This window comes from Atractosteus spatula, chromosome 6, assembly GCF_055471065.1.
Source record: "Atractosteus spatula isolate fAtrSpa1 chromosome 6, fAtrSpa1.hap1, whole genome shotgun sequence".
Taxonomy (NCBI): Eukaryota; Metazoa; Chordata; class Actinopteri; order Semionotiformes; family Lepisosteidae; genus Atractosteus; species Atractosteus spatula.
Window position 1 is genome coordinate 65,115,462 of NC_142711.1, and position 14,160 is coordinate 65,129,621.

Here is a 14,160-nt window from a genome sequence, read left to right on the forward strand (position 1 = left end):
AATTATATTCATTTTGTAAATTATACAAATTATACAAATATGCATGTGGATCATTCACAATTCAAAATTCACAGGACGAATTTAACGGTACAAAAAGTCAACTTTGCATATTCACCTTTTATCAGAAAGGAACATTCAGCTGACATTTTGAACCCAAAATTAACATGCTCTTCGAGATACTGAGGTGAGGAAATACCCAGAATTGCAATGCCTTGAATCTGAGACACAAACTGTTGTGTCAGTTTGCAGCTGTATTAGGCATAGGGAGACGTAAAAATTACTTAATCTCACAACAGGCCAAGTATCCCCAGTTCAGAAGGGCCCTTTTCATTCTCTTTTGCATGTGTTAAAGCTGTCTTTGATTTAGTACACCAAACTATATGGATTTTTTCCCAAACACAGTGAATCTTTTTGAATTACAATCAGCAAGAATATCAGAGTGAGGAAAAACAAAATGACAGAGTAGAAAAAAGCCAGGTCCATCCACAAAGCATTTATACAGTATACTTGTAATACATATTCAATATTTATAGCATTACCTTAGAGAATACCTCTGTATGAATCCATTCTATGTACCAGAAAATCACAGAGTGAACACAATGGATCATGAACATCACAATAAAACCACAACTTTTATGTTATATATGCACAAGTAAATTCATTTTTCTATCAATTATTAGTATACAGAAAGCTTTTGAACTTAGTGATAATGGCCCGACTACCTTGTAATGGAATATGAAATTCTTCTAATTTGTGCTTTAAAAATATAAAGCATTAACCAATTTTTACATTCATATTTTGACAATACTTGAGTAGTTTAGCAGTTCACAATTTTTTTGATAACATCAGAGTGTTTTGCAGTTGGTTTCAGCTGTTAGCATTAAGATCAAGCATTTCTAACAGATTTTTGCCAGAAACGGTTCAGGTAAGATGGAGTAAGCACATTGTGAGCACCACAGCCTAAATGAATGGAGAGTAAATGGTGGCATCCATTCTGTATTTTTATCAGCACAGTGTTTCACCCATATCTCTTCTTATTTGTTATCTTTTAATGTACTAGCATATTTCAGTTTACAGCAATCCTGTGTTACAGCCTTTTCTCTGTCTCATTTGTTGCTTTTCAGTGTTGAAATGGGATTGGCAGCCAGAAACAGTATATAGATGCTATTAATACATTAAAATCACAGAAATTGTTTCTTTTAACTGACAGAAAAAAATGAAGAATCTCTGTGTATGTGATAACACTGGAATGACAGATGGACATGCACTATTGAATCTTTTTTCATTGCAAATATGAAACAGCAAGGTTACATTATACTGCATTCATCAAAGCAGGAATTCAGTGTAAATTCATTGAGCTTTCTTAAGTCTGGGTTTGTGCAACAGAAATGTGCCAATGCATTTAAAGATAAAAAAAGATTGTGATACTTTGCTTTGCACAGAAGAAAGCACTCAGAGTGATGATGTGTTAGCGTAAGAGATTGCATAGTTTATGACTCACTTGTTTTTAATAAGACGAATATTGTTCTGTGGTGTGTGTTAGGAGAGCCACTGTGACACTGCATCTCTTGAAGTGTGTTTGGGCAGCTGAGAAATTTGATATGAGTAGCTTCCCTCAAATTCAGGGATATCTAACTAGATAACAGCACCACGTGGGTGGACATCAGGTGGCTGGGCAGATTTTCCCAGTGACCTCCCCAGTCAGCCCATGCACTTGTGCAGTTCTGGAAGATCTGCACAAGCGAGGAACAGGGAAGAGAGCTGTGTACAGACTGGGAAGGGAAGCAGACAGTCAGGAGAGTGTGAGCTGCAGCTTTGCAGTCCTGGGATCCTCCCTGACGAACTGATACCTGTCACCTGTCATGTGTTGGGCACTGAGGGACGTATTCACTGATCCAGCTCATGGAAAGCAGCTGTATTATTCATACATGGCGAAAGATTTAAGTTTTATTTTTAAACTGCCAGGTAGAGTTTTTCTCTCTTATTAATTTGGCTGTATTTTGTTTACGGACTGAAGGTTGTTTCCTTTTTAGCATCAGCTAAAAGGCTCACCTGTGTAGGATTAGTTATTTTATGAAAGCAATGCTTGTTCTTAACAATGACTTTAACCCAGATCTGAGTGTAATAGGGAGGTCAACCTTAGGTATCTAGTGGGGAAGATTGGATGTAATGTATTTATTTTTTTTTAAATAAAGTCTTGCTTTTTAAACGATTCCCTATTTTTTGTTCACAGGAGATTGAAGAAGCCATTGACCTCTCTCTGTATTTCTTGATCTGTGGGTTGTCATTATAATAAAATCTGTTTAAATAATTTAGACATTACAGGTCTCTTGGAAATAACAGAATAAATCATAATAAATATATACTAAGGTGTGTTTTGTAGTCAACAGTGTATCAGGATCAATTGTCTGGACAGGCAACTACGTATAAGCATTAATCTTGATTTAAGAAGAAAACGTTTTACAATGACATAATTGATGACTGCATTAAGAAAGTGCCTGTGATAACAGCTTTCATGAAGATAAGGTACAGTTTATATAACCGCAGTATTGCTTACCCCACAAAACTGCACACCTTGACTTGTGCCTTTTAAGAAACATTCAATTTATTGTCTCGGTGTAGTTTTTTTTATAATGCAGTCCTTACTTTTCATTGGGGCTGCTTTAAACCCCAGCTGGCGAGTGCCCACACTATATGAGCAGCTATTCTAGATGTGATTTATCCTCATCTCAGTTTCTTACATCTGAAAGTCTGAGTGCCAGGAACCACAACAGAACTTTCATAAACAGCACACTGAATCATGGCTTAGAATACACAGAAGTCCGATGAAAATATCTGGCACTTGAGTTTTCCTTTATAAGGAAAAATATGTACAAAAAGCCTCTTGAGTTTGGGAAGTCTTCACATACAGTATCATGACTAAGTGAAGAACTTACATTTAACAGGCTGAGGCAGAAATGTCTTTTGGGGTTGTGTGTACCAAAAAGTGTAATCAAAGGTGTTAACTCATATACACAGTTGTTGCAGTTAGTAGATTAAACAAATCTGGGGGAAAGTCTTAACCATGGAAACATGACTATACAGGAATTACACAGATACAAGAGAGAAGTGTAAATTTTTTACCAGTATAGGATTAGGGCTTTTAAATGAATTGCACAGTTTCCCTTTTAGACCCCCTACTAAACTATAGAAGTATTTCCTAAAGATTTCAAGTAAAAATGTGCCCTCACTGAAACTCATAAAATATGCTGTTAAGGTTCTGTTTTGATAATGGATGAAAGCCTGATTATAATCAAGAATTCTCTTGATTATATCCTCATTTTATTAATTCAACTTGCAACAGGCATTTATCGTGGTTATATATAGTAGCTGATTAGCTCAGACATTTTCCATAGCAAACAGATCATAAAAGGTTTTTAATCTTGATAAAAATGGAACAGCCTGGCCTCTCGTGTCCTTTCTGTGCTCCACTGTAGAATCAATAACTTCTCTTCATCCTGTCTTACTACTGCACCCTCACAGTCTGCCACATGCTTCCAGTTTCCTGTGGTTTTCCATGCTAATACAGCACTGCTACTTTGGTCACCTATGGTTTTTGCCCCATTTTGAATGACTTGCACATGCTTCACTGTCATTTCACCATGAGTTCCCCATTTTTATACACCGGTCTCTCACAATGGTAAAGCACAGCAATCTTTAACGAGAGCCCTCCTGCTCAGACTTGCAGAGTGGCGTTACAGAAATGCATGCCCTCCCAGAGATGGGATGTCCAGCTGACCTCTCGCATGGTCACCACCTCTCTGAAGTCCATGGGAGTGAAATAAGGCCAGTTCCCAGTGCGAGCCACGCGCCCCCCCCAGACCCCAATCGGGTTTGAAGTGCCCCATAGCTTCACACCCCTTCACACCCATCGCCCGACAGGCAAGAGGCAGACCTTTCCCTGCGATGGGGTGCTGCAGGGATACCAGTCCCCCTCTGTGTGCCCCTCTCAGAATATCTCCCAGCGGGCAGAGTGTAGCTACCTGCTCAGTGAAAAGAGAGTTTCCCAACTAGCTGAGCGCTCACGAAATCCTGGTGGTGCCACAACTGGCAAAGCCGTCTGCCTCCAGAAGGTCACAGGGCTTCAATTGCGCTAAGGGAATGGTGACGCGTCACAGTCGTCACGTGACACCGCGGCATACTGGTACAGGTGAGCCTCCGTTTCACTAACCACTGCCAATCTGCAGTGCCCAGGCTCTCATGAGCACCACTCTGACCACCCAGGTTTGAATCTGTAGTGAGCTACAGATTTCTTATACTCTTTGTAGAAAGAACAGATTATGACAGCTCTACCCATTGACTGAATACGCTTTCAGAGAATCCATTAGATGCATCTGAGATGCAGATCATGTTTATAGAGACATCTTATCTGTTACCAACGCCAAATGATTGTTTCGATGCTGGATTCAAATACGAACATCTTTGTACTGCAGAACTACAGGGACTCGTGATACATTTTTTTATATTTCATTATAACAGTACAGAATACAAAACAGCAGTATCCTATTTCTGCATTTGTTTTTGTGTTAAAATTGTTCTGAGAGAATACCGCTAATTCTCCACCTGTAAAGAATGAAATTAGCTGGGATCTGGGAAGATAGCTACTGTATCTGGTATGAACCAAGGACAAAAGAATCAGGAGACTACATTAGCCCAGACCTTGGTCTACCGCTGGGCTCCATCAGAGCCCGGTCTGAGGGCAGGTGCATCTATTATAAAAGAAATACAAAAAATGTTTTGTTTCAGTTAATTTACAGTAGGACTAATCATTAAGTGTTTTTTTGTAATTGTTATCAAGTTAAGTCTAAAGGATATAACTGCTGTTGTATAGAAAAAAATGTTTTTTTTTTTGGTGTATTAAGGTTTTACAAGGTGAATACTATTATTAAAAAAATCCCTGACTGGTGTTAATTGGCTGCAAAGTACTACAAATGCCTGCTATTGTGGTATTCCATTGTCACAGACCCCTGCCCAAGTAAGGTGGCTCCAGGGCTCTGAGCACATAAAAACCAACAAGCACTTCAGACGTACAGCACAGTGAAGGAGGCTCTTTTGTAGGAAATCTCCACAGATACTGTATACACACACAGTCCTACAAAGCACTCAGATCAATCCTTTGCTCCCTACCACTCAGTGACACACACTTATACTGTACACACCAAGCCCACTAACTGAACCCCAGGAGAGAACTTGCGTTACAATTAAACAATTATACCATCTGTGATTACCCAGGGTGAACTATATTACAAATCCTCAAGGTCCTAATCAGTGGCCTCCTGTGGCAGGCAGTCACTGGGTCTTTAACGGCCTGGCTTGCCACACTCATATTTGTATTTCATTATGTCATTTAATTTCCTGAGTCCTTCTGGCACATGACCGACAACCACACAAAGGTAAAAATACAAAATTCTGACTTTTCAAAATGTGAAATCAGGAGCACATGGCAAGTTATCAATAAGAATAATAACTATACAGTATGTGATTTAACAAATTTTACATCTCGTCACGGCACGAGTAACTTGATTGCAAAAGGAAATCCCTTTCTTCCCTTCTCTATTTTGACCAAAGGATTTTTGCGTTATTTGATTATTGCAGACGGCTATTTGATTTGTCAGGCTGGAAAGTCATGAGATAAGACTGAAATCAACTGGTGAAATGGGTGTCAAATTAAACCAAACAATCCCCTGGAAGAAGCTGCGTATCTGGGAGGCACTGCAATTTTCCATGGAGAGCTAGAGTTAACTCAAATGAAACAACTGACTTAGAAAGGTGAGAAAAATGTTATGAGGTTTTCTCTCCACTTTAAAAATAGATATCGATTAAGAACATGCCTAACTATAATTCAGGGTAAATCAATAAGTTACACTGATCCCAGTGGGCAATAGATCAGCAGATTTGTCAAGGGAAGGGAAAAGGCTTTGATTGAGTGATAAGGTGAGATAGTTGAAGCAATACCACTTCAGTATACAGCAATAACAGTGTGCTGGCCTGAGCATCACAGTTTAATAACCAAGAGCAGCCTTATCATTCACAACTCTAAATGCTCTCTCCAGGCAACACACACATGATGCAAGACTGCATGTTGAATTGTAAACTGCATCTTCCATATAGATTTTTATCAATTCCATTAGAGATGGAGTTTTATCCTTTATAATTTCCTGGAAGAGGAACAATTCCAACATAAAATACATTTTGGAAAATGAAATATGTATAAGCAAGTGTAATTTGCTTGTCTAATGACACCCAGTGTTTTCAAGAAATACATAAGCATATATCTAAATAATTCAGATACACATGTGGTAAAAAGAGAAAGAAATAAGATAGAAATGTCAATCTCTGATGTAATTAGTCAAGAATCTTTACCATCTCTTAGTAAAATTGATTGTTATTTCTATGTATTTACTATTAGCCATTCATTGAAAAAACAGGCTTACAAAAACAATCAAGATATAAAAGGATCATAAAGGCATGAACTTCTAGATTCAGTGGCAGTTTCTTCCCACAAACTGTCAGATTACTGAACTCTACCCCTACCACTGGCTCACTTTTTACATTGCATGTTATTTAACTTGTTGTTGCTTCTGCTGTTCTGTGTTTATATTTTTGGTGATTCCTTTAATGTCTTTGTATTGGAGCAAATAAGCATTTCATTGCACTTGTGCATATGACAATAAACTGAACTGAAACTGAACTAAAAGTGAATAGCTGTTCAGTCAGCCTTAACCAATCCAGCGACAACGCTTCTGTGATTAAAGACATGCACAATGTCAAATAAGTTTTTATGCTCTAAGCTTGATCTTTCTCCAGTATATCACTTCTAGCTCTGCAAGATTAGGAATGACTGTTTATTAAGCAAGCCTAAGGAGGACAAAACATAGCACACTAACAAGCATACTGACATTAATGTCATTAACATTTTTCAACATCCCTCTAATAGTCTACAGAGGTCACTTTCCCGCTAAGGCTTAGCAACTATAGCAGCTGAAATATATTTAGGCTTTGACTATTTACTCTATACTAGTTTTCTAAAAACTCAACTTAACTTAACTCTTAACTCATAACTTGACAAGCTATGGCACAGAAATGGGCATAAAAATGAATGGGAGAAAAAAGACTTAAATATAACATAAATCCAGCCCTTGACCTCCCCATCCATCCCAGTTTCCAGGCCCAGCACTTGCATGTGTCCTCACTGAGCACAGGAAATTACTGATGGCCAGGTAGTTCAAGTCTTTGGATTAAATCAAGAACTTCCGAAAAAGTCTGCAGACAAACAGATGAGTGTATGAAGAGAGTCATGATAATGTAGAGGGCTGACCTTGGACCGTGGTGGAGCTCGGATATACCATTTGCAGTCCACTGCCTCCGTTTCTAAAGCTTTGCCTTCTTTGGTGATTTGCTGTGATTCAACAATACCTTCAGGTCCTCCCATTTCAAATTCACAAACTGAGCCATGAGAAACACATGGAAAAAACAGATTAGAGATGCCTTGAGCAATGCATAAACTGCTAGCTACAAACATTTAAAAGGTACTTAGCACAGGATAAATTCCACCTACAGGGCAGAGGTTTGAGGACTCCCAAGTCTTTAAAGTCAGGATCTGAAAAGGGAACAGATTTGTTGTTAATAATAAAGCTTGTGCACACATGGTGGTAATTCAGAACTCTTTTGTAAGCACATTATGCAGACAGGAAGCTATTCTCTCATAGAACAGTCCCTCTTCATATTCTATTTTCCTAAATACAATAAAAAAAAGCCAAGTACAGTCCAAGAGTCTGTAAGATAAGATTTTACTAAGAGTTAAAGTATACTTATGAATGTATAGTATGAAAAAAGAACAATTGTCACACAAAACCAGTTGTAGTAAAATGTACAGTAAATAATATTAAAGCTTCTATTACCTTTTTGAACATGTGATTAATTTTCAATAATACAAATCTTTAAAAAAGTAAAATATTTACAGAAAGGCTTTCATACGCCACCTATTAAGGGAATAAATGATATTTCCCTTTGGATAATGTGCACCCTCTGACTTTCTGAATACTAGGAAAAATGAAAATATAAGGCAAATGTTTGAAGAGAGACTTTAATGGAAAACGAAAAGCATTGTATAATATTTTGCATCCACTGTAAATTATCTGAGATATATAGTGCAGAAAGCAACACCTTGCTTATTGAAACCTTGATGAAATGTTATGATTGTCATGTAGAAAAAATTCTCAATGCATCATCTACACAACATCTGTCACAAAAACAGATTTCTCATAATTGTCTCATAATTTCCTTTATAATTAATCAAAAAGATCCTAGAATACCGCAAAGCACCTTTTAAAAAGCTCATTATTATTACTTGTTTTTGATAATTTGTTATTTCTAATGAAATATAGTACTTCAGGTTTAAATAAATGTCAACATTTTAATTTTGATGTTCAAATTCAGTTTAACAATTTGTTCATTTTTGATCTTAGTGAATTCAATATTGCAGGCTTCACAATTTTCTGCACTTCTCTTTCATGATGGTGTTGCTGATTCTAAAAAAAATAAATTTTGCTCAAAAATGGGAATTAAGAGAAAAGAGTTTGTGATGTGATATTATAAATTTACTAGAAAAATCACATTTACAGAATTCCCAGGTCTTTGCACTGAACATGTTCTACCTGCACAGCAATGAAAAAGAGCCAACTAAAAACATTTTTATTAACTGCTTTATTTTAAATGCAATGTTACAAAAATGAATTACACACAACAGAAAGACAAAGGTTATCGCTACAGAGAAGAGCTACAGTATGTTATATACCGTATTTATAATATCATGGAATATATATTATACCTGTCAGGCAAGGAGCACACTAAAGATTTATGGTGGCTTTTAAAGAGGATGCAAACCATAACCCTGGAGGGTGCAGCTTGTAAGGTACATCTCCAGTAGCACTGTGATGTGGCGTCTTCTTGCATTAAGAGCTTGAGAACAAACCTAGGTACTGTATAACAAATCAAAGGTAGATCAAGTTTTTGTTTTTATGTAATTTCTTTGTGGGAATGTCACCTTTCATGTGTTTAGCACACTACAAAACCCAAAGCACCACTACCTGATTCATCCCTGGCCTGCAAGCTATGCTAATAACCCTGGATAACGGAATGAAGGAACCTCACTTTTGGATGGAGCAGTCCTTGAAAGGATATGACCACTTCAACACCATGGACAACTTGCAACATACATTAGGACATGAGGACAAAAGCCAAAACTAAAAGGAAAGTCCTAGTGTAGTTGATGCCTGGATCAATCAGGATTTGGATGAGATCAGGAATCAATTGGATTGGGGGTAATCAGTGACCCTGGACTGAAAGGTCTTCTTTTGTCTGTAACATTATAACATTTTACATATGGGAGGTGGAAATATTGTCCATAACATTGTTAAAATTCAATTTCAGCCATATGTACAACTTTGCATATTTCATTCTTTTAAAACAAGTATTTATTTTTTTCTGCCGCAGCATCCATCTTACAGAGCTGAATCAGATGATGGGGGCAGATCCTGCAGGAGTTTTGATTGTATGTAAAACATGTACTCTTATTCTCCCATACTTCCACCTGACAGCAGTGTTACCAGCTGGCAGCCTGGACTCAGGTCTCAGAAGCCAGGCAGGGCTAGGCCTGGTCAGGCCTGGGATGGGGAGCTGTTCAAGACAACCAGGTTGCTTCTGTAAGTGGGGCTGTTAGACCAGTAGGAGGTGCTCTTCCCTCTGAACCAGAATTTCCACACCACCTCCTCAAGAGGTGTGGCACTTCAGATGAAATATCAAACTAAGGTTCTGACGAGTTGGTTATTGAGGACAGCATGGCTGTTTGCAAGAGTAGGGATTTTAATTTTATTCTGATTGTCCTTTTTTTCCTCTCTGCACTTCTGGTCCGCCCTTAATTCAACCTGTGAAGTGTTTTTTTCACTTCACCTGACCTGCTGTACAGTGAGGCTGCTGGCATGTTACAGCTGCTGTGTTTCTTCAAGGGGCTGTCTATTTCTTCATAGTAATTTTTGTCTCCTTTGCAATGAAAAGCAATGCAGAAATTCAGCTACATTCTCTCATAATGAGAATATGTTTCATAAATAAAGGACCAATGTTCAACGTTTTTTTAATTAACCTGTTAGCATCTGCTGTTGTGCAATTTCTCAACATGTCTTATTCATTATATATAAGACTATGTAATAAGGTTTTTTTGATTGCATTCTGCTGTTTTAGACTTGGTGAAAAAGACACAGGGGGAACTAAGGCACACTGTATATACTAATTTCACTAGTCAGGGAATAGCTGTGTCCTGCTAATGAGGTCTTAGAAGGGTGATACATCTATCAATGGCTGAAAACTGTGACTTTAGATGCACAAATGTTGGAATTAGAAGTTATAATTACTATAGGGTAGTGCGGCACATAGTTCCAACCAAACCCTTTTTACCCAAAACAAAGTGTCACTTCAAATGATGTCACTTGAAAAGACTGATGTTTTTCAGAGGTGTGGACTCTTGTGATTTGACAGATGTACAGAAACAGCTGGAAGGGAAGCCACTGGGCTATGAGGTGTGCAGAATATAAGCACACACCAGCTTGCTCACTTAAGTGTCATTTTTCTGAATATAAATGGAAAGTCGTACTTTAATTGTCCTTGTTCTTTTAAAGTAACTAATGAAGTAACTGAAACAAATTGTGATTAAGCTGCTATTATTTTGTAAGTTAATTACCAAAATGTCATTACTTGTAATTCATTGCCTACCTACACAGTATGGGACAGAACAACAGGCAAACAAACAGCAGATGATATCACAGCAGTGCTGAGAAGCTGGGCTTTGTGTGTAACCCAGAGCTTGACAGAAACCATTGACAAATGCTAATATTTATACAAGGAAAATGCATATTTTGTGGGAAGAAGTTAAGTGTCATTTCAATTTAAGTCTATCTTCTATGTATATATACTGCACGTGCACCATATAACCTGGAGTTGCATATAAATGATGCATAAATCATTGGCTATTTAATACCAGCAGGCTTTGACCTAGTTCGTAGAGGACAGAAATTGATTTGTACCAGAGCTTTCTCTTGTATCCACTTCACTGACTACACTAGGTTGTAACTGATCCAATTAAATTGTTTTTCCAATATGTTAGTTACAGATGATGTATGGTACAACAACTAAAACATCTTGCGGTGAGCTTCTGCTGGGCTTTATTGGGTCTTTTGGCCTAAGCGGTTCGTCTAGCATGCTTTACGAGAGTAACTCTTCAGTGCAGGTGAAGTGCCACAGTTTCTCTGTATTCTGTACGGACAAGCAGATGTGATTCACAGAGGGGTGAGGTTAAAATCTTTCACCTACCTACTACCTGTACAAGGAGGAAAAGAGTCTTTTCTTTCTAAGAGATGAAAGAATAGAGAACCTCCCAGATTATATTAAAATATGCTCCAAGGAAAATGTATATGTAAGTCTCATCATTTCTTTTTCTATAAATGTACTTATAAAACATAAATTTAACTTTCTGTTTTTATAAATTTGCTTATAACAAATAACAGTGGGGAGTCCATATGCCACCAATGTGAAACATTTATACTTTTACAGCACAAAATCAGAAACACAAATTTATCAAATTTCACAGTTCATTGTAAAAATAACAATTTTTGCACAACATGAACTCCTTTACAGTGTGACATTTATTTTCCAGTTAGCCTCAATTCATGGAGCTGTAAGCCAGGGAAAATGTCTGTACTGCACAAAAATTATCTTCTGTCTCAAATCTAAAATTGTGCGTTTTTTAAAATATCGTAAATCTCAATATCAAATATATATTTGCTTTTGGAATAACAGTGGGTTGACATTTTTTATTTTTTGTCTTCATTACTTTATTTTCACTCTTAGTGTATTGCCTTAGGGCACAAACATTTTTTGAGGGACTGATTATTTTCTTATTAATATCATCAGATCTACAGTATATTAATGTTCCACACGTAACTTATGTACCTCTAAAACATGAGTTGGGCATGTAAGTTCTACCAACACGAGAAGAACTAACTGCCCAACACGGAAGTCAGGCTGTTCTATAGTCAGACACAAGAGGTTTAACATTTTCTGCAGACATTGTCCCTTTCAAGGTTTTCAAAGCCACACCAAAACAGGCTTATGTGTTCCCATTATGTAATAAATGCGGGTCAATATGTGCTGTGCTCCTAAAACACTTTGGAATACCTAGAGCTATACTGAGAACGATGACAGGGACATCTGCTTTTTCCTGTGCACCATCTTAAAAAAAAATACAAGGATGAATACTTCCACCTAGGCATTTATGATTCATCCATTATCCTAAGTCAACAGCTGTTAAAGACGACCTTGATTGGAATATTTAATTTTGCCATTATGAATATATACAGTAAATTAAAAAGAGTCCTTTAAGGTTGGGATAGTACAGTATAACTGCATTCTTTGCCCTCTTTCTACATCCAGCACCCCTTAATAATCTAAAACCAAAGATCAGATCACTGGCTTTTTTTTTTCTTTAAAAATACAGTAATCGACCGTGCATCTAATTTTTGTTTCAGGGTGTCGTGTTTCCTGAGAATGTTTTTTACTGGACTTTGAAAATCACCATTCCGGAAAAATCCGCCTCTACAAAGATCTTAAAAGATGTGCATGTGATCTGGGATACAGCTCTTGTCTCTTGTGTGCAGCACTCATTTGACAATCTCTCACTAACAGCACTTTCTAACCTTTTATGTATATATTTAAATGTATAGCCCAGTTTTTAATAACAATACTATTATTAATCGTTATTATTGACATTGCAGATTACAGTGCTGAATTCATAGGCTTTGACCAAGTGCATCTCTTGCACTTCTAACATGACCAGATAACTGCTCAGAACACATATGAAGGTGTTGAAGGAAATGAAACAGGACAATAACCGAAAAAAGAAAACAACACTGCTGTTTAAACATTGCTCTTTCAGCCTTCTGATAGTCTATTTATGTCTTTGTTCTCCATTTATTTTGTACAAAATAAAATAAAATTAATTAATCAATAAATACATTCATTCGTAAGTGTCTGGTGCATTTTGCAATCCCTGGCCTTATTTCTTAAATGGGAGTGATTTAATTCCTGTTTGCTGGCAGATACATACAGTATTTCTGCAGGCTTGTCCTGTTTTCCCTGTCTAGATACAATGAATTGACTTTTCCTTGCAGCCGTTTATTCTATAATGCTGCTAGGATACACATACCTATTAATATTTTGTCCTGCTTCTGCTACATCTATCTAGGTTTTACTGCACAGTATGCCACAGTTAATGTTTAAAAGGGTAATATGGATGAATTTTTGGTTTCTGAAAGGCTGTCCCTCACTGAATCTTGGTTGCACTGTATAACCAACTCCTTATGAAAAGCTTTTGAGAGGCAAGAACAGCTAGAAAAGAAAGACTTTCTTTCATGCATCGTATCTACAAAGAAAACAAACACTATCCCTTAAGCTCCAACTAGATAACATCTGGCACATGGCCGTAATGCAGTCTTGTTATATAGCCCTTCCTGCCTTCACAGTACTGTCAAGGAGAAAGCGATGTGACTAGAATAGTTAAATCTTTCTCGCTGAAGTCAGAAGAGGACAGTGTGCTGCATGAGCTTGTAAATACAGGCTTACAACATAATCTCTGAAGCTCACAGTACTTTCCCATAACATCAGGCATTATACATTTGTTTTTCTTCAGAAACTGCATTAAAGCAAACATGCACACACACATCTTGAATGAAAGAATCATATAACAAGAAAATCAAAAAAAGCTATAAGGGGTTGCTGCTTTTCTAAAATTGAAAGGAATGCAAGGGCACTGCTGTTATCAATGTACAAAATGCTTTATTTAAATATCTGTTTGAAAATTGATGTAAGTAAAGAAACAAAGATGCTGCTAATATGTACAAATACAAGGAAATGTAAGTGAACTTCCTGATTTAATGTCTAGCAAAGTAAAACGCATTTAAGGCTCAATAAGACACACTTTCTTTTATTTTGATAAATGTAATTTCTCACACTTTCCTAGATATGGCTTATGAAAGTGTCCCCAGGTCAGTGTTTGCAGCTTCTGCAGTATTG

The 14,160-nt window shown here is 37.1% G+C and overlaps 1 protein-coding gene across 2 annotated transcripts in view; it reads right to left on the reverse strand.

The window, feature by feature from the left end:
• Positions 1 to 14,160, reverse strand: part of neto1l (neuropilin (NRP) and tolloid (TLL)-like 1, like) — a 63,277-nt gene that overhangs the window by 11,251 nt on the left and 37,866 nt on the right. For both annotated transcript variants that reach the window (XM_088918667.1, XM_088918668.1), the window contains exons 5-6: positions 7,598 to 7,639; positions 7,358 to 7,485 (exon numbers count right to left, since the gene is read on the reverse strand). In XM_088918667.1, coding sequence (XP_088774793.1) covers positions 7,358 to 7,485; positions 7,598 to 7,639 — 170 coding nt within the window. The remainder of the gene's footprint in view (positions 1 to 7,357; positions 7,486 to 7,597; positions 7,640 to 14,160) is intronic.